General features: G+C 43.6%; 1 protein-coding gene across 2 annotated transcripts; it reads right to left on the bottom strand.

The window, feature by feature from the left end:
- Positions 1 to 387: 387 nt before the first annotated feature.
- On the bottom strand, positions 388 to 19,834 carry HAUS1 (HAUS augmin like complex subunit 1). Of its 2 annotated transcripts, XM_077816641.1 has the most exons (10): positions 19,714 to 19,834; positions 14,104 to 14,277; positions 13,346 to 13,520; positions 10,261 to 10,396; positions 8,742 to 8,876; positions 7,728 to 7,851; positions 6,148 to 6,213; positions 4,604 to 4,675; positions 2,278 to 2,325; positions 388 to 704 (listed from the first exon to the last, which is right to left on the bottom strand). In XM_077816641.1, exons 3-10 carry the CDS (start codon positions 13,377 to 13,379, stop codon positions 621 to 623), a joined length of 699 nt encoding a protein of 232 aa, XP_077672767.1. In that variant the 5' UTR covers positions 13,380 to 13,520; positions 14,104 to 14,277; positions 19,714 to 19,834; the 3' UTR covers positions 388 to 620. The 2 variants fall into 2 exon arrangements, with proteins under 2 accessions (XP_077672767.1, XP_077672766.1); XM_077816640.1 differs by lacking the exon at positions 14,104 to 14,277 and having other exon boundaries at positions 19,714 to 19,821.
- Between the last annotated feature and the right edge of the window lie 1,787 nt (positions 19,835 to 21,621).

Raw genomic sequence — 21,621 nt, 5'->3', positions numbered from 1 at the left:
AGCTAGAACTCTACATTCATTTTTAAAAAGGATTTGAAGAGGAGAAAGGAAGAGAAAAGTGATTGATGTTGGGTGAGGAGACTCATCTCACAAGATGTAATACCGAATACTGTCTAGTTTCTCTTGACTCACCAAATAGAGGACCCTTCCAAGGCTAGAGATCCAGAACCTGATAGGGTAGAAGAAGAGACCAAGACTAACCAGGCAGCTTTCTATCAAGCCCCAACTTCTTCCTCCTTCCCTCCCTTTTTCCCCAGTTGATCTAATTTAGTAAAGCAGAAGATACCTGGTACAGACATTGAACCAAACATAAAAACTGCTTGTTTGCTGATTAGGTCGCCATCTGGAGGTCATTTACCAGTTTTAGCTCATATTTATAAAAATACATAGAGAAGGAAGCCTTGTTTTTATTATTCAGCCTTACAGAAAACAGAAATATACATACTTTTTACAAAACTAAAGCTATGAGAAACCCTCAAAATCTGTGCGCCTGGCAGAAAGATGGCAAGTGTGCAGGCCCCAACAGCGTGGAATACGCCACCATGTTTAGGAACCCAAAAAGTCTTTAAAAAAAAAAAAAAAAAAAAAAAAAGTGCAGTCCTTTTCCCACACAGGTGACTTTAGGTAAATCGGCGTTTGCTGGGCTCTGGTACTGACAGTGCCATCATGTCCACTTTACTGGAGAACTCAGCCTCAAGAGCATTCTAGAGGAGAAAGAAGCAAGAGAAATCAGTGGCAATGCAAATAACTTTTACATCATTGTTAGACAAATATGTCTCTAACGGTCAGCCCCATTGGACATCATTTGTATGCATTAACCCAGCTGACTGAAAGAGCCTTACTGGTGTGGGATATTTATCAGTACTCAGTACAGAGCACAGTTAGTTGAGAATATAATAGCATTTAGCAGCTCTTGAACAGAGAAAAATGAGTCATTACAAACAGCCAAAATTAGCATTACTAATCCAAATGATGACCCAAAAAGATATACAGTATTCTTAAATATTATGACAGTGTTGCATTGTTCCCAGGACAATCTCCAAATATCAAACCCAATAAAGCATCCATTGTTTATGGACTATAACAAGACAAACTTGTTTGTTATACTAACATCTAGAGAGCTTATCGCCAGGAACCTAAAAGGCTAAATCACAGTAATTGTTTCCAAACTGACACCACTGGTCCATGCTGTGTGATCCTCATGGTCCTTGGAATGCAACATTTTTAGAACCAAGCAGCTGGTGAACAGGGGGTGAATAGAGAGCCCATGACACAATCTCTTACAATGTGATGCACAGAACGTGAATTTTGGAGAACCTTGTACTCTTGTTTTACTGAGATTAACATACAAATTCCACACGTATGCACAAATGATAGTCATATGTGGTGGGCTTCCCATCATGCTCGGAAGGATTACTAGACACAGATAGGCTGCCAAAGCAAATTACTAAGGTGAAAAAACTCTCACCTGAGAAAGCCCTACCAGTGGTGGAGAAGGATCAAATTCATGAAATAAGTGCCTCACCATTGATCCTAGTGGTACAGTCCAAAGAGAAGGATGGTCTCATAACTGTGATCCTGACTGTATAGGGCTTTAATGATTATCAACACCTTCAATTGCATCTAGAAGCAGGTAGGAAGCTAGTGCAAAAACTAACGCACAGGTTTTATGTATATATTGGTCCATGATACTCAGGAGGGCAGCTGCAGTCCCATGTGGACTTCAAAAGGAAGCATATACACAGCACTTAGCAGCAATCAAGCCTGCAGGTGACAAATGCATGGATGACCATTGCGCAGTCTGTTTTATATAGAAATGGCCTTACTCCTGTCCAGCTGCTGATTAAAAAATGCATTACAGGCCACAACTACCCTCTGAGAATCCAAGAGCAGCGAGTGATGTATCCAAAAGGGCCTAGAGACTGCAAACCATTTTAGCAAAAAGCACCCTCGAAAAGTGGCGCAAAACTTCCGCACAGTTCTTCAAAGCTATTTAGGAGACTAACTTCCACTGATTGCTAAGTGAGAATAAGGCATCTAAAGAACTCTGAAAAGCTGGGCCTTCCCTCAACATCTGTTCCTCCCTATCAACAAGAATCACTTCTATCTAATCTGAGCCACATTTATACCCAGATCTTTATCTCTGGAGAGCATCAAGATTAGAATCTGAGGCAGATGAACCCAAACCTAACCATCAGCTACATTGGAGTTTTAGATGATTTTTTTCAGGAAGTGACAGTGTCCATTTAAATCTCTGTAAGTAACAAAAGCTCCTACCAGCTCCCGCTTTGCTTCTTCAATCTTCACTCGAGCAAGAGAAGGATTCTAAAAGGAAGAAAAATGGCACGTTAACTGCAAGTAGTGACAGTCCTATTTCAGCTTGAAAACACAGAGTTTCTCCTCACCCAAAAGATTTTAATAAAGGGTAGGAGAGGAGTGGGGGCTAAACAAATGGTCTCCATGCATTCCCCCAAGATGCAAAAAGTGCTGCAATTAAAGATAGAAAAACCCCAAATGTAATGGATTTTGAAAGAGCTGTTAAGAGGCCTAATGTTAAAAGAAACATCTCCATGAAATTTGCAAAACTGTTGATCAAGAGAGCCTGGCTTTAAACATTTCCAGCAGTGTTTGCAGCCCAGACACTGGATAGGAAGGTGCCCACAGGTGCACATAGCCTGCCTGTAGGATCACTCTTCGCCCCACTCAGCATCTCAGGCACTCAGCCAGTGATGAGAGAAGCACAAAGGCTCAGGGGCAGGGGAGGCCGAGCCTTCCACATTCACTGAAAGCAAGATAGGGAAAATGGGAAGATTAAAAGCCAATTTTGGTGTCTCGAGTCCCTTGACAGAACAAAGCAAACTGCCTCTGGGGACTAGGATAGAGCCAGGCCCCACCCCTTCCCCAGGAATGACACAGCAGGAAGCTTTCTGTTTTTGTAGCAGGGGTAGCAATGGTCATCTAAGGCCGTGGGTCTCAACCAGGGGTACACAAACCCCTGGGGGTACACAGAGGTCTTCCAGAGGGTATGTCAACTCATTTAGATATTTGCCTAGTTTTACAAAAGGCTACATGAAAAGCTCTAGCAAAGACAGAACAAACTAAAATTTCATATTGACAATGACTTGTTTATACTGCTCTGTATGCTATATCAGTGTTTAACAACCGGGGGGTGGGGGGGGAGGAGATCACGATTTAGTTTATAATTACATGGTAAAAATTTGAAAGGAAGCAATTTTTCAGTCATAGTGTGCTGGGACACTTTTGCATTTTTATGTCTGATTTTTTTAAGCAGTAGTTTTTAAGTGAGGTGAAACTTGGGGGTACGCAAGACAAATCAGCCTCCTGAAAGGGGTCCAGTAGTCTGGAAAGGTTGAGAACCACTGATCTAAGGTGAGAGAGTCAGGCCTGCATCAAGGATGTGTGTAGTGGGGAACTCACGGCAAGGAGCGGGTTGGTGAAGACAAGAAGGATGGTCTAGTTGTTAGGACATTAGCTGAGGACCTGGATTCAGTTCCCTGTTCCAGCACAGATTCCCCATGTGACCTTGGGCAAGTCACTTAATGGCTCTGTACCTCATTTCCCCATCTGGGATAGGGGATAATAGCACTTCCCTACCTCACAGGGTGCTGTGAGGATAAATACATTAAAGATTGTGAGGCGCCCAGAGACTACAAGAATGGGGCCAGATAAATACGAGAGGTAGAATTGTGAATCTCGACACATAGGTTCATTTAATAAATCACAGTGCTACCCTCCCAATTGTTACAGCATCTTCCTTATGTCCAAGAGGGAGAATCCCTCACTGATTTGAGAAAGGAACATGAATTGCTTCTTTCATCCACTTGCAGAGGAGCTCTGCAAGTGCTGCAATTAGATTGTCCCCCGACCAACACATATAGGTGACCTGTCCACTTCATACAAAGCAAGGGTTTGGATACCTCTCACGTTGTGGATTTATAAACTACTGTTGGCTCTAATCGCTTTGAATTACTGTACAGTTATTTACAGAGGTTCCCTTAACTGAACTCCAATTACTACACAATGCTGTAACCATTTATACGGCTACATACATGAGTAACAGTAATGGTGGTATGTACCAGCAGATTCAAAGTTTGATGTATATACCGTTTAAAATTATTGATAATCTTTGGAAAATAACCGTGCCATAGACTTTTGTTTTCCTCTCAACTTTTCCAGATAATTCACCTGATGCCTAGCTTATCCAACCAGTTTATTTGAGTTCGATTCCCATGCATTATGATAGGAGAGAGCAAAATCTATCTATTGAAACTATTTAAACAGCCTTCTGTTTAAGCAAAATCCTTCATCTAGACAATTCATTAAGGGACATACACAGAGTTCGGACACAGCACAACTGTCAGCCTGTCAACTCCATTGCAACAGAATTTATTTACATTTTGATGTTTGTCTACATATAAAATATTTCAGCTACAAACACAACCTCCACCCCCTGAAGTTAATTTGACAGTGAAATTAATCCCTAAGTATAGCACCTAAAAAGAAAGTTATTCCATTTTCTTATATATGCACATACACGTTTAGGATACTAGAAGATAATAGTAGTAGAAGAAGAAATAATTACAGGAGTTAAGTCTAAATAGGACTCCAGTTTCTTCTTCAAAGGCACAGTCTGTTGCTTTAGTTCAGTCAGTTTCTGTGAACACAGCAAAGCACCAGGTTATATTTCTGCAATCTAATTTGGTATAAGTGATGCAAATCGGTAAAACAAAGCATTTATGAATTTCCAAATGTTTTATTCTGTATAGATTTTAAGGGAGCCCATTGTTGCTGTAATTCTGATTAAGGATCTATAACTCTTCCCAGGATTTAATATTCCAACAATTTTATTTAGTCAAATCCAGTTAAGTTTTATATTGAAGTAAAAATGCAAATTTCTGTATTACCCTTATGAAAAAATACAAGGTCTTTAAACACAGTGTACCATTTGATGGCTGTTCGCTGGTCTGTGTGAAATGAGGTGTTGATCTCAATGTAGAACCTAGTGGACAGGTGTCCACGTCACAGAAAAACACCTTCGCAATGGGTACTACCTGAGACCCTTGCTGGTGATCTCAGCACAGGCCAAGACTGAATAGATCATGAAGAAATGAGTTACACACTAACACCTAGAGGCTGCCCTGACAGAACAGGGCTGAGCCACATAGGTGCGAAAGTGTGGGGAACCTTCCACTGCCACTTTTGGTGCTGTACCCATTCAGTGCACAAAGGAAAGAGTTAACTCTTGACTGTTACTGATCAAGCAACTTTCACCAGCACTAAAGCTATTTAAAAGTCAAAGATAAACCTATGATGCATTATGATGCAGTAATTTACAACCCCTCCACCCCAAACATTTGTTCTGCACTCTGCAAAACAGATAAAAACACTGTCAAGTCAAACTTGCCCCCATATTTAGGCTCTATGAGAAAACAAAAGTTTTACAAAACCAAGACCTACATAGAAGTTTCTATGATTTTTTTAAATTTAAGATTTCAATGGGAACATTTTTCAACCAGCATTTCTCCTGCAACATTTTGCAATCCAAATACTGCCAAACAATGCTAGTTCATGACATCCACAAAGTGAAACCGACTAGGCTATATTCATCATTCAAACTAACTAACAAGCAAGAAATAAAACAACATAAATGGCAAAAAGCACATTTCAAGTTTGGAATTCTCTCGGTTATGGTAACAGGGTGATATTAGTGTTGTGACAGTAGAAAGAACACACTCAGACAGACATCATGTGCAGCCGCAAAGAGCTGGACAATCCACAATTAGAAACACAGAAAACATGTTTTTAAAAAATGAAAGTATTGTGACAGTGTCCCTTTAACAAATTACACCATTATTGTCTTATGTAGTCACAATTATATCCAAAAATGTTATATTCACATAAAACTGGAGGTGGCCTCAGGATGTAAAATTTGGATCACAGATTAGATTTTGGACACCCCCACACATCAGAGGCATTTGTATGTGGGATGTTGGTTTGGGCCCATCCCTAACATACACATGTACTCAAGTATCCATATGGAGAAATGTTATTTCCTTAAACTATCCAAACAAATGCTGATTCACATGCACCACTTCAGAAATGTCCCTCTTGTCACAACACACCCACCTCTGAGAGGCTCACTAATGACTGATGTGTCAAGGAAGGATCCATCCCGCTTGCCGAAAGCTGCTCCTACAAGAGAAAAAAACAGTTCACAGTTTGTACAGCACACCCTGCTCCTCTACTGAACAGACAGTGTACAATACATTATTCATCACAAAAATTTAAACAGAAAATGCATAGAGATATTTTGATGCTTACTTGTATTTTAACATAAGCAGGCAAAAAGAAAAAAAAGTTAACTATAGCAGGAATTTAGGTCTGTTTTAAGTGCTAATCTCCAAGCAACTTTAACTGTGGAGTCAGTGGCTAATGAAACATGCATAAACAGCAATATACCTACTAGAAAACCAGCATGACTAGAGCATTCAGAGAGGACATGAGTAGGTTTACCTAGTAAAATGTCATCATACTAATAGAACACTTATCCCTCAAAATTGCCAGACTATCGTACATAGTTATTCTGTCAAAGTGGCCTGTAACACTCACCCTTACTTGCATCATAAGGGGGTTGGGAAACTTTATTTCTCATATAGTGCTTAACTAGTCCAACATTGGGTTTCAGAATCAGTCAAGTAACCAATATGCAATGCACGTTACACTGTACGACTACCAAAATCATGACACTGGAAGAGAACATGCTCTCTGATATCATCTGTATAGAAATATGTGAAGAGTAATTCCAACTATAATCCATGCTTATACGTTTTTAAATTTATGAAGGTTCCGCAAATTTATGAATGTTCCTGCTTTGAGCAGGGGGTTGGATTAGATGACCTCCTGAGGTCTCTTCCAACCTGAATCTATGACTCTGTATCAAGGAACACTGGAAAAAACAGCTATTTTTCTGTTGAATAAGAGCAATGGGGGACCTGAATTTACTCACGTGTAACTGTTGCTTTAAGGTCCTAGTCCTCCAACACTTAAAGCCCACGTGTAACTTTGACTTTAATTGGACAATTCATGTGAGTAAAAAGCTACATACTTGCTTAAGTATTTGCATTTGTCCTCCCAGTATACAACTAAGGCTATATTTTTGGCACAGCAGTGTTCATGGTAATCATTAAAGTCAATTTAATAAAGCCACCATTGTGGGGTGAGCTCATTCTTCAACCCCCACACCCCCAGACAGTAACCTTTCTGTGAGTATGGTTCCTCCTACCCGCCTCCTGTTGTGAAATGACTAAATATTTGTATGACAAAATCATAGCCTTATATATGATTAGCAGGAACTTCCCTAACTTTAAAATATTGGGGCAACTACTTGCCACCCCACTCCAGCAGGGGACACATTCAACCCCTAAGGCCTCTGTTACCTTTTAAGCAAAATGATCCAAGCATCACAACATCCATCCACTTATCCCCAGCTCTGCAGGAAAGGTGACTGGGGATCAGTTACAACCGATTCCCTTCAGGGACCAACCATACTTTATTTCCAAGTGTCAGCTGTAATAGATTCCCCCTCTTGGAGGCTAAGAAGCTCCAAATATGTCTCTAACTAGTAGTGAAACCATACATTTTGAGGCCCACTTTGACATAATCACATATTCCTTTAAGAATACTGGTAGAAGACTTTTATCATCAACCTCTGCAGCCTTGATCCTGAATTTAAAGTCCTCAGATTTATCCTTCAGGAACTTCATGTTCTGGGTTCGGCTGTCAGCTTTGGCTTTTTCCGTTGCCAGATGTTCTTCTGTTTTTTTAAGGTCCCTTTAAGAAGAAAATTATGGTGAATATATGTGGCTTACTAACCTTCAGCCAAATTAACGCTCTCAAGTAAATACCCACAGGAAGGACAAAGTGAAGCAGAAAACGGAGTTGCACTCAGTCTCTCCACCAGCTCAGTCTATTGGTGGGATGAGATTTCCATGTGCACAGATACCCCAAAGATTCCCAAGACCCTAGGATATGCATGAAAACTCTAACAACCGCCTGGTGGGTCACTATACTAGATTAGTTAGTGGAGAACTTGGGAATACAACTGTTAAGTGACTTAACTAAAATCACGCAGTGCAGTAATGGCAGAGCTGGGACAAGTACACAGGAATGCTAGTTCTACAACATTAGCTATGCTGCTGCTGCTCTCAGTGCCACAATAGTTAGAGTTTACTGTAGTGCCCCTCACTGTAGTATCCAAGCACTTCAATGTAAATTAAATCTGCATGGTGAGGTCGCTGGTAGACTTAGTGGAATCTGATAATCTTTTGGTTAAAGAAGAATCTTCTTGGGAATCTTTTTTGTTTTAACCCAGTCCTTTATTTTTACCACTAAACAACACTGCTCATGCTCAGAAAAATATGCTCACTTTGAACCTGTGCACAAAGCAATAAATGGGAGATGCAGGCACGTACTTATGAGCACTATTCAACCCATAATATTTAATTACATCATTGTAGGCTTGGGATTTTTAAACCTTTTTTGACTATTTGAAGTAAATTTGCTGCAAGGACCTTGACTAGTGGTTTAAATTGCGGTGAAGTAGAGCAATATTGAACTGAATGTTCAGATATCCTGGTTACTGTTCATAGACAATAAAGTTGCTGAGAACAGGGGACCAGCAAACCCCATTCAGCTCTTTCCCTTTTTCCCCTACTACTCACTCTTTGAGATGTTTTTCCAGCACCAGAGCTGCAGTTAGCTTTTTCCTAAGGCTGGTCAATTCAAGCTCCATTTCTCTGTTTCTCGATTCTGTCGCATGTAAATCTGAGGTCAAATCATTGATAGCGGAGATGAAGCTAATGAAACAAGAGATTTCATTGATCTGTTTAGAAGTCAACTCTGCTGAAGCTCAGGGTTATATAATGACTTATTTTCTTTCACACTTCCCATAAACTTTTCTCAAATCATGGCAAATCTGATAGGTCTCTCTAAACTATCTTACAATCCAAATAGCTAAGAACTTCTCTAAGCCAGTGTTTGACAATGTACATAAAATTCAAAATAGCTTAACATTTTAATTGCTATGCAATACACATGTATACAGCTCCTTTTATCATGAAGCATTTCACAAGCTATAAACATGCACTAACTGAACTGCAACCACTTCTGGGACAGATGATGGCATGCAGCCTGAGCACACCCCACTGCACAACAGCTGGAGTAGGAAGGAGAGGAACAGAGGCAGAAAGGGACATTTTAGCTAAAGGCACATGGAAAACCCCTACTTTTATTAAGAGAGCCAGACTGAACCTCATTTTCGTATGGTTTCACCTGAGAAATCTATGCAGGGTACACAGCCAAATACTCAATTTAAATCTCTCCAAAAGGATGAAGGGCTGGGCAGACCCTGGCAGGTTTTAGGGAATCAGATTTGAAATAATGAGGTGTCCAACCCATGGCTCTTGAGGATGACTACATTAAGGAAAAGTCTATTTAATTATGAATTGAAAATGCAACCCCTGAAACTACACCCTGCAATTCTTCAGAAGCCTCTGAATCAGCCAAACACTGCAGCTGCCCAGGGAGCAGCTATGGGTTCTTCCCTGCTGCAAGTGCTCAGCAGTGCCCCTGCTGGCCACCTGCTGCACCACAGGAGTAGGAGGTGAGAGTAACATTGACTACTCCATTGCCTGCTTCTTTGCTGGCTCTGGGGGCCCCAGGAAGAGCATGACAGCAGCTAGACTGGCTCCCTCTGTGCCTATGGGAGTGGCTAGCAAAGGATGGCTCCCACCTCCACACACTGACTCAGAGCAGCCCAAGAGCGGGGAAAAAGAGGAGAAGCTGGGAATGAGCAGCCAGTTACAGCTCCCTGATTCTTTTGCTGAGTCCAGGTTAGAGTAGTCTGGGAGCTGCTGTAAATTGTGCCAGCTAGCATAAGAGCCCCCAGGGAGGGACCATATGCCAGCAGGGGATAGCTGGAGTGCAGCATCCTTCAACTACTCCCTCTCGTCTCCCCTGACCTGCCACAGGGAGTATAAGGAGGGAGGAGTAGGAGATGGCCATTTCATCTCTACATCCACTGGGAACTCCCCCACCCCAGAATTGCAGGTGCTTTCCACTCCCTTTGTGCTGCATGAGTGGCACAGGGCAGAAAGCTGGCCCCAGAGTACTGACTGTGGTCTCAAGCTGAGAAGGTTGGACACCATTGACCCAGACTTCAGCAAACTGTGGAAGAATTACCTTGCTAGGGAAGTGTCCTTTGTTTCAAGCGCCATTGCACTATCTACCAATGCATTCAGATAGCTGGTGCCTGCGCTAGAGAGACTGTTGAAGGAAAGATTCACACTCTCCATGAGAAGATCCTGTAGATAGTTGACTGAAAAACCAAATAGTTACCTTCATTTAATATTCATCACAGGTGTGCATGGGACTGTACACATTTAGAATACACAGTCTCTGCTTCAAGGTGCTCTAATCAGACACAAAAGACACAGTTTAAGGTTCAATGTGTTGTGCTCCATTTTGTAAACATAAACAATCTATTGGATGGATCTTAAACAGAGTCCTACAAAAAGTGAAAACTAGGTCAAATTACACAGGATGGATATAAACAAATAACACAAGTATGTAGGGACAAAATTAGAAAGGCCAAGGCACAAAACAAGATTGAACTAGCTAGCAACATAAAGGATAACACAAAAACATTCTACAAATGCATTTACAGCGGTTCTCAAACTGTGCATCGGGACCCCAAAATGTGTCACCATCCCATTTTAATGGGGTCACCAGGGGCAGCATTAGACTTGCTGGGACCCAGGGCTGAAGCCTGAGCTCCACCCCCACCTGGGGTGGGACTCAGGCTGCGGCCCCTTCTCCCACCCTGGGTCATAAAGTAACTTTGTTGTCAGAAGGGGGTGGCGATGCAGTAAAGTTTGAGAATCCCTGAAGCAAGAGGAAGACCAAGGACAGGTTAGGCCCATTACTCAATTGGGGGGGGGGGGGGGCGCGGGCGATAACAGAAAATGTGGAAATAGCAGAAGTGCTAAATGACTTTTTTTGTATCAGTTTTCACCAAAAAGGTTAGTAGCAATTGGATGTCTAACATAGTGAATGACAGTGAAAATGAGGTGGGATCAGAGGTTAAAATAGGGAAAGAAAAAGTTAAAAATTACTTAGACAAGATAGATGTCTTCAAGTCACAAGGGCCTGATGAAATGCATCCTAGAATACTAAAGGAGATATCTGAGCCATTAGCAATTGTTTTTGAAAAGTCATGGAAGAAAGGAGAGATTTCAGAGGACTGGAAAAGGGCAAATATAGTGCCAATCTATAAAAAGGGAAATACAAACAACCTAGGGAATTACAGACCAGTCATCTTAACTTCAGTATCCAGAAAGATAATGCAACGAAGAGTCCTGTGGCACCTTATAGGCTAACGGACGTATTGGAGCATAAGCATGCATCTGACGAAGTGGGTATTCACCCACGGAAGCTTACGCTCCAATACATCTGTTAGTCTATAAGGTGCCACAGGATTCTTTGCTGTTTTTACAGATCCAGACTAACACGGCTACCCCTCTGATACCAAAAAGTTAATGGAGCAATTAAGCAATCAACTTGCAAACACCTATAAGATAATAAGGTGATAAGTAACAGTCACCATAGATTTGTCAAGAACAAGTTGAACATAATAGCTTTCATTGACAGGGTAACAAACCTTCTGGATGGGCGGGGTGGGAAGGGAAGTGGTAGATGTGGTATATCTTGACTTTAATAAGGCTTTTGATTCTGTCTTGCATGACCTTCTCGTGAACAAACTAAGGATGGAGCTATTATAAGGTGGGTGCATAACTGGTTGTAAAACCGATCTCAGAGAGTAGTTATCAGTGGTTCACAGTCAGGCTGGAGGGGCATATCAAGTGGGGTCCCGCAGGGATCAGTTCTGGGTCCGGTTCTGTTGGGATCTGGGGGTCACTGTGGATCCCAAACTAAATATCTGTGAGGAATGTAACACTGTTGCAAAAAAAGAAAAGGTCATTCTGGGATGTATTAGCAGGAGTGTTGTAAGCAAGACACAAGAAGTAACTCCGCTCTATTCCTTGCTGTTTAGGCCTCAACTGGAATATTGTGTCCAGTTCTGGACATCACATTTCAGGAAAGATGTGGACAAACTGGAGAAGTCTAGGGAAGAGCAACAAAAATGATTAAAGGTTTAGAAAGTATGACCTATGAGGGAAGATTGAAAAGATTGGATTTGTTTACTCTGGAGAAGACAAGACAGAGGAGACATGATAATAGTTTTCAAGTACAAAAAAAGTTGTTACAAGGAGGTGGGAGGTAAATTGCTCTTGTTAACCTCTGAGGATAGACAAGAAGCTAGGTTGGACATTAGGAAAAACTTCCTAATTGTCAAGGTAATTGTAAGCACTGGAATAAATTGCCTAGGGAGGTTGTGGAATCTCCATAATTGGAAATTTTTAAGAGCAGGTTAGACAAACACCAGTCAGGGATGGTCTAAATAATACTTAATCCCGCCATGAGCATAGGGGACTGGACTAGATGACCTCTCGAGGATCCCTTCCAGTCCTATGATTCTATGATTCATTGGGAGACTACACAGGGAAAAAAAAAACAAAACAAAACACATTTTTGGGAGCGATTAGGAAAGAAGAAAGAAATTCTCCTGCATACAATATCGGAATTCTTATGATATCGTAAACTTATAGAATCCTACCTAATTAAAACCTTGCAAGTGATTTTTATTAGTATATGAAATGTTAAAATAAAAATAATTACGGTGGCCTGAGCTGCGGGGTTGCTCGAGAAATACTGATCGCTGTTCTCCATTTTATCCAGTGCTCATGCCCTATGATTAGCTAAGGAGTTGCTAAATAACATCGCTGCTGTTTCAGAATCCTAAATTGCTTCCCTTAGTTAGAGATTAGCATTGGCTCAGACACTTGAGATCAACACTATCCCTGACCCCCACCCTTGCACATATAGTATCACTATTTCCGTGCTGTGCCATCTAGCTTAGCAGTGTAGGAAGTTTAGCAGCTAAGCTGCTTGTCAGTCTTTATAGCCTGCTCAAGTTGATTTAAGAAACTGTTGTGGGCCAATCTGATGTCACTTTTGGGAGAAAAGTATTTGTGTACACGGTGTATGACAATATATAGCTGGATTTCAGGAAAACCCTAGCCTATTGCTACTTTTTTACACTTTTTATAAGATATTACAGTGAATAGAAAATAGAAACCCAAACCCTATAGTGTCACTTAGAAAAAGGCGTTTTTACTGTAACTGGAGTTTGAAGCTCCACACTCACCTTCTGACTCATATTCAGCAGTCTTCTGTTTCATGTCATCTATCACGAGGGAGACATCCCTGTCTCTGGTTTCATTGCATTCCGCAAGTTCATATAAAATATCAACAGTCCGTGAATTCACTTCGTACTGTGGAATGGGTTGATCCCCAAATGTCCTTTTAAGCCATAAAGTAACCTGCCAGGAAAGTGGGAGTAAAAAAGGTAAATGATTTAATTTAAGGAACTGGAATTAAATATCAGGCAAGAGACTGGAATGTAGAGCCATCAACCACAATTCTTACTCCTGTCTGCGGGGTTTTGTCTACACTATACTTTTTGAGGAGGATCTTCCATTGTTGCACTACCGTTGGTTGTAGCAATGGTAGAAGCGCAAATGTAGACTGGAAGCACAGGGTTCATCCCCAAATTTAGTCTGCTGATTGGATCATTAGCTTCCCTGGCCCTGGCTGGGTACTGATGGGGAGCACGGCATGAATGCTTATCCATGCCACCCTTTGCAACCATGAAGGAGCACATAAAGTTCACATGCAAAGTGGGATAAGATTTCAGGACAACACTCTCAAGACAATGAAATAGTAGACAACATCTGGTAAAATCTAACAGTCTGGAATTTCCAATACTATACAAAACTGTTTGGCATGCTAACACAGATAAAGCCTAAACAGTTTCAAAGGTACATTGTGGTTGAATGCAGTTCTTTAATTTATATTTAAAGAAATTTTTTAAAACCATAATTGGCTTTTAGGCAACCCAGTTACCTTGCCAGCAAGTGGTGTTAAATATAGTTTTTCTTCAGAATTCAACTGTAGCCTTGATTAGAAGCTGTTTGGCTCATCTGCTCTAGCCAGACAAAGACAGAACGCACTGTGGCTCCTGTTGCCATCGTATCTCAGCCTCCCACGATGTTTAATGTATTTACCCTCTCAACAGCCCTGTGAAATAGGGGGATGTTATTATTCCCATTTTAACAAAGGGCCAGATCCTCAAACTTCCCCCACGGACATTAGGACCCTAAATACCTTTAAGGATCAGGGGTCTAACTGATGTGCCCAAGGTCATATAGGAAGTCTGTGGCAGAGTAGGGATTTGAACCTAGGTCTCCCAGATCCCAAAGTAGTGCCCTAATCACTGAACTATTCTTCCTGTCAGGTTAGCCTGAAATGGTTTTATATTGAATTTAAATGTGGTATGAATCCACAGAAAAAAAGCCCAGAAAATGAGAGACTTAACATCAGCAGTGATTTCAGGTTACAAACAAACCACATGAACACCGCAGCATGAACTAGACACTTCATAAACAAAATCCTTGGAAGGAAGTGTGAGATTTTAAAAAGTCATTTCAAAAGATCTTTATGAAATCTAAAACCCATTTTCGTATCACCCTTGTTCACCTCAACAGACCAAGCAGAACTTGGAGAGTTCAAAAGGCACACTCTTTTTTCTGCACTCCCACCAGAGTAGAATATTGACCTTGAGCTTTGTACCTCTTACTTAATCAGTGGCCTTCATCCTAAATCATACTGGAGAAAGCAAGGTTATAGCCCCGGGGGAAAAGCCAGACCTCCTGGAAATGTACAGCAATGACGTTTTATTGTAGTGAAATATTACAAAAGTTCCAAGGGTCCATCGACACACGATGGAATGCATCTTCCTGACAGGAACCTGGCACAACATAATGTGATGCTGGCAAACCCAGTGCTACCTCCTGACAAAGTCCCCATAAGACTCAACGGAACACTGACAAAGATGAGCCAGACTGAATCCAGCTACGTAAATGGGTTAGTATTGTTTACAAGAATTATAAGAATGTGTTTAGACTTTATTGAATGCCTGTGAGTTGCTGCCTGCATTAATTTCATTTATAACATCTGTATCCCATATTGTAAGGTAATATTTGAGCATTTGTATTGTGAGCCTCTCTGACTGTAAATCACCAGACAGTAGAAAGACATTAACCAGTGTGAAGTGCTGGTTTCCCACAGAAGGTGTTACATCCTGCCCTACATCCTACCGATGGACTATTGTGGGACATTAAAGAGGACAAAAGACGTTAGTTGTTCTGTCCCCCTCATTTTAAAGACAAGCCATGCAAGTGGATTCCGCCGATCAGCTGAGTCTGCAGCTCAGAGCACAATGGAGGAGGGGGAGAAAGACACCTAACAAGAAGGAACTGGATCTCTATGCTGCTTAAAGTCTGAAGGGCAAAGTTTTCTAAGCATAAACCAGAGGTCTACAGCCTCTTAGCCTGGGTTAGCCCTAAAGCAGTAGTTTTCAACATATTTTTATTTGTGGACCCCTAAAAAATTTTGAATGGAGATGTAGACCCCTTTCGAAATTCAACCTGTAATTCGTGGACCTCTATCATAGAAGTCTTAGACTGAAAACTGACTGAACAGAATTCAACTATAAATGTTGCGTGTGCTTGGCACAGCATTTGACGTAGTGTGAGAAAGGGTGCTAAACAGTGGGCTTCTATGGTACTGACAACACTTCCAGGTTTTGACATGCATGTGGAGGATTCACATACTTTTGACTGAAACTTTATTTTCATAGTATCAGAGGGGTAGCCGTGTTTGCTGCTTTTACAGACCCAGACTAAGAGTCCTGTGGCACCTTATAGACTAACAGACGTATTGGAGCATAAGCTTTCGTGCGTGAATACCCACTTCATTGGATGCATTTCGTCGGGTATTCACCCACAAAAGCTTATACTCCAATATGTCTGTTAGTCTATAAGGTGCCACAGGACTCTTTGCTGCTTTATTTTCAGTCACCTTTTGTGCCCTTTAGATATAGTCTGCGGATCCTCCAGGGTCCTAAAGGACATATAGAACTTGCTGAATAGAGAAGCTTCTATTATCTTTGGAAACTTAAGACTGTAACTCATCTGGATGTGTATGTTCACCTGCTTTAAATTTTATAAATAACTCATTTCCTTTTCCTACTTAATATATTTTCTACAGTTTATTATAAAATTGGCTACAAGCATCATCTTTGGTGTAAGATCTAAGGGTCTTGGATGAAGAGGGTAAGTAACTGATCCTTTGAGACTGGGTGTAACCTGAATATCACTGTGATTCTTGGTGTAAGGAACCATCTATCACAAAGGTAAGCTTACTTGGATGGCAAGATAGTGCCCAAGGGGACTGTCTGTGACTGCATGTTAAGGCTGTATAGCATCTGAGGAGCTTATACTTGATAATTGGTTGGTGTAATCTAATTATAGAACTCTCAGCCAATTTGGTGTTTGTGCCCTGCTTCAAAAACAGTCTGCCCTGAGGCTGGTACTCCTGGTTTAGAGTCACTGCAGGCAGCTTTACATCAGCAAATCACAATTTTCTGACACATAAGATCTATTGTCGGATCATATTAAAGAAGTTCTGTATTAAAAATCACAAATAATTTTGATTCCCCATAGTTTAAATCCCAGGGTATTACTAATTAAGAGGTCTCTTCGTTTTTAGTCTCTTGTTTTTACTGTTTCTCTCCCTCTCTTTGTGAAACTTGCAAGCTGCTAATTGTGTTAGTACATCCTAAGACAGAGTCTGTTCTCAAAGCAATACTTTGTAACAATAGAAACAGCACACAGAGACTCCCCGCCCTTTTGTTGTATTTATCTTGCTTTGTTAACAATTGTGATTAAAATAGAGAGATAGAGGATGGATGCTTGGTGTGGATAGTAACTGAATGATCAGGGAGGTGCTAGCCTAAGAATCTAGTGTCCATCGGCCGAAGAAGGCATCAAGTGGAAATAATCAGAGGACCCCCGGACGGCAGACTGGAATCCACCCAACAGCCTCAAGGATGGGAGAACCGAAGAACAACAGGGAGCCGTCAGAAATGTGCCATCTGCTGATTAATTCAGCAACAGCATGATGAAGCAATTCCCATAGACTGGCATAGGAATAAATTCCTATAAAAATGGACTCTAGAAAGTGAGAACTTTGGGGTCTGATTCTGCAAACCAACTTCCAGGAGCATCAGATGTGCATCTAACAAGGCCCTGCTCCCTCCTCGTGTCCCTCCTCGTGTCCAGGTCACCTGGTCAGTGTGTGCCATCTAGTAACTATGATAACAACCTTGTAAAACCTGTGTCTGTGTGTGTGTATGAATGAATGTGTGAATAAATATGAAATTGAATGGAATGTTATAGCTATAACTAACTGCTTACTATGATTCTTTCTGTATTCACAATAAATGTGGCATTTTGCCTTTTCCCCTTTAATAAGATCATGCTGGTTTTTATTTTATTGGTATAACACTATCTTAATAGTGCAGTTCCTTAAACCTACCAAGGCTACCAGCCCAGACATCATTTAAGGCACACTGAATTAGGGCTGACTACTTTTTTAATGGGACTTTGTTTTGTTTTAAACATTCCCCTTCCTTTCTTCTGGTTACAACCATAATAAGAAAGAAGGGTTTTTGGTTTAATGCTCCATACAAACAGGAGGCAGGAAAGCACTATCTAGGATAACATAGGTGTACACCAGCCTGTGCTACTGAAGTGGGATGTGGAATCTGCATCCCCTGTTCTTCCTGAGCACATATCTATTTCTCTACAAACTTTGTGCAAAGCACAGTGTCTAGTTAAACACAGCTCATAAGCTACAGAGTTCCTCTCCCCCAAAATTGTTGAGAAGGGTCAGGGGGCTTCAAGTAAGCCCAAGTGACCCTACCCATTAGTAAGTAATATACAGAGTATATTATGAATGTACCCCTCCACATTCCATAGGATGGATAGATATTTGTGGCACACTTGGGGGCGGGGGGAAGGAAAGGGGAGAGAAGGGAGGCCTTGAGAAGATTTGGGGCACACAGTGGGGATTTGAGGCACACACTAGGAGCAAGGGAAACCACAAGGGGAGAATATTTAGCGTACACACCAGGGAGCAGGAGAGGCCTGGGATAGGAGAATATTTGATGGCACACACCAAAGGGAGGAGGCCCATGGCAGGGGCACAGAGTGGAGATGGAGCACGGGCTGGGGGGGAAGGCCCATTGTGAGCACATGGAGGGGACAGGGGCACAGGCTGGGGGTCCACTGAGGGCACACAATGAGGACAGGGGCACGGGCCAGGAAGGTGCCATTGGGGGCACACAGCAGGGACAGGGAGGCATTGGAAGCATATATCAAAACCAGGGCATGGGCCCGAGGACCAATGCGGGCACACAGCGGGGAAGTGTGGGGAAGCCGGGGCAAACACCGGGGGGGGAGCGGCATTAGGAGCACACAGAGAGGAGCTGGGGGGCATGGACTGCGGGGAAGCAGAGGCAAACCCTGGGGGCCATTGAGAGCAGACAGCGGGGAGCTGGGGGATGACAGCCTCAGGTGAAGCGGGGGCAAACACAGGGGAGGGCCGTTGGGGGCACAGAGTGAGGAGCTGGGGGGGGGGTGACAGCCTAGGGGGAAGTAGAGGCAAACCCCATGGGGTCATTGAGAGCACACAGCGGAGAGCTGGGGGGGGGAGGGTGACAGCCTAGGTGTAAGCAGGGGCAAACACGGGGGGGGGGCATTGCACACAGCAGGGAGATGGAGGGGTGACAGCCTAGGGGGAAGTGGGGGCAAACACCGGGGGTCCACTGGGGGCACAGAGCGGGGAGCTGTTGGGTGACAGCCTGGGGGGAAGTGGGGGCAAACCCCAGGGGCCATTGAGAGTGCACAGGGGAGAGCTGTGGGGTGACAGCCTAGGGGGAAATGGGGACAAACACCAGGGGGGAGCATTGGCAGCGCACAGCAGGGAGCTGGGGGGGGGTGACAGTCAGGGGGGAAGCGGGGGCAAACACCGGGGGAGGGCATTGGGAAGCGCACAGCGGGGAGCTGGGTGGGGTGACAGCCTAGGGGGAAACAGGGGCAAACACCAGGGGGGAGCATTGGCAGCGCACAGCGGGGAGACGGGGAGACAGTCGGGGGGGGCAGCGGGGCAAACCTGGGGGGGGCATTGGGAGCACACAGCGGGGCGACGGCGGGGAAGCGGGGCAAACTTCGGGTAGGGGGGCCATTGGCAGCGAACAACAGGGAGACTGGGGGGAAGCGGGGGCAAACCCCGGGAAGGGGGGGCCATTGGCAGCGCACAGCGGGGAGACGGGGGGGGTGACGGTTGAGGGGGGGAAGCGGGGGCAAATCCCGGGGGGGGGCCACTGGTAGCACACAGTGGGGAGACGGGGGGGTGACAGTCGGGGGGGGGAAGCGGGGAAGGCCTGGTGGGGGATACCGTGGCCGCGCTGCGAGGAAGCGGCCAGGGGGCGTCAGGGGCCAGGAGCCGGGGGCGGCGGGGGGCGGACTCGGGCCGGACATGCTCCTCTCTGCGGGGCCCCCCGCGGGGACCGTCAGTCGGCAGCCGCCCGGCCCGCGCAGTGACCGTTACCCGTCTGAGCTTCTCCTCCATCCCGGCCTCCGCCGCGCTGAACCCCGAATCCTCCCGCCTCCTTCCCGGCCTCCTCCGCGCACTGCCCCGACCGGCGCAGCGGGCGCCGAGGCCCGCACAGATGACCTCAGGGCCGCGGCGCTTGCTGGGAGTTGTAGTTCGCAGCCGGTGTCCTTGTCTCAGGCCCCGCCCCCTCCCGAAACCACTCCCAGAAGGGACTGGCAGGCTGGTGGCAGCTCCCGTTGCCCTAGAGACGGCACACGAGGTGTCTGGGCTGTGACCCGCTCTCTGTCTGCAAGGAGGGGCCTCGCCTTGCTCGGCCTGGGGCAAGAAGAATGTTGCAGAATATGCCAAAAAAAACCATGTCACGGTTCAGTACAGTAACAAGTCCCCAGCAGGGAACCTGTCACCGTGTCAGGACATGGTCCTCTCGTCGCGTCACCCCCCACCCCGCCCCAAAAAGCCCACCACCGTTGTATCACAATATATTGATGCTGTCAGGAAACCCATCACCATGCCCTGGCGCAGTGACATGGTGTCACAAAAACTTGTGATTGTACCATCGTGTCATTGTCAGGAAAACCCATCATCATGCCTTATCACAGTGACACAGTGCCAGGAAAACCACCACTGTGTTGTCATGCCATGCTGTGATGACATACTTTTGTTCTGAGAGGAGAAAAGAGTGTTGTTAAAAAGTTACCACGTTGAAAATGTTGTTTCAAATGTTACCATGTCACACCACTTCCACACAGTCTTAAAAAATAATCACTGTGCTGTTACATGTGATGATTTAATGTTATAAAGAAACCATGGTGTGCAAAGATTACATGATATAGGGGGGAAAGTTGCTATACTGCAATGCACTAACCCTGTGGGGAGAAAAAGTGTTGCTCTGTCATGACATGATGTCACAAACTCGTCTTTATATCATGATGTTATGATGTTGGTCACAAAACATGGCACTGTTGTGCCAAAAAAAAAAAAAAAAGGACCTGTGATATCACTGTGTATCCACACAGTGTAGTCAGGTTTCAGAGTAGCAGCCGCGTTAGTCTGTATTCGCAAAAAGAAAAGGAGTACTTGTGGCACCTTAGCGACTAACCAATTTATTTGAGCATAAGCTTTGTGAGCTGTAGCTCACGAAAGCTTATTTGAGCATAAGCTTATGCTCAAATAAATTGGTTAGTCGCTAAGGTGCCACAAGTACTCCTTTTCTTTTTACAGTGTAGTCAGATTGCTAAAACGTGTTATCAGGTCACAATACAATGGAACAATGCCCTGAAAAAAGTCGTCATAATATAGGATTTGGACATCTTGAAGAAAATAACATCACACCATGATATGATGTTGCCCATCTCCTCAGTAACACTAGCCGCTATGAACACATCTGTCAAGGTTCCTTCCCCACTCTGAACTCTAGGGTACAGATGTGGGGACCTGCATGAAAGACCCCCTAAGTTTATTCTTACCAGTTTAGGTTAAAAACTTCCCCAAGGTACAAACTTTGCCTTGTCCTTGAACTCTATGCTGCCACCACCAAGCATGTTAAACAAAGAACAGGGAAAGAGCCCACTTGGAGACGTCTTCCCCCCAAAATATCCCCCCAAACCCTACCCCCTGTTTCCGGGGGAAGGCTTGATAAAAATCCTCACCAATTTGCATAGGTGAACACAGACCCAAACCCTTGGATCTTAAGAACAATGAAAAAGCAATCAGGATCTTAAAAGAAGAATTTTAATTAAAGAAAAAGTAAAAGAATCACCTCTGTAAAATCAGTAAAAATCAGGATGCCCTTATAGGGCAATCAGATTCAAAACATAGAGAATCCCTCTAGGCAAAACCTTAAGTTACAAAAAGACACAAAAACAGAAATATACATTCCATTCAGCACAGCTTATTTACCAG

Source organism: Eretmochelys imbricata, chromosome 5, assembly GCF_965152235.1.
Source record: "Eretmochelys imbricata isolate rEreImb1 chromosome 5, rEreImb1.hap1, whole genome shotgun sequence".
Lineage (NCBI taxonomy): Eukaryota > Metazoa > Chordata > Testudines > Cheloniidae > Eretmochelys > Eretmochelys imbricata.
This window is presented reverse-complemented; position numbering and strand designations above follow the sequence as displayed.

Excerpts from the sequence above, each read along its gene's own strand:
- HAUS1 (XM_077816640.1), bottom strand. The coding sequence starts at position 19,734 with ATGGAGGAGAAGCTCAGACGG. Across the intron at positions 8,877-10,260 it reads AAGGACACTTCCCTAGCAAG|CTTCATCTCCGCTATCAATG; the intron begins GTAATTCTTCCA and ends TTGTTTCATTAG. Across the intron at positions 7,852-8,741 it reads CTGGAAAAACATCTCAAAGA|GGACCTTAAAAAAACAGAAG; the intron begins GTGAGTAGTAGG and ends TTCTTCTTAAAG.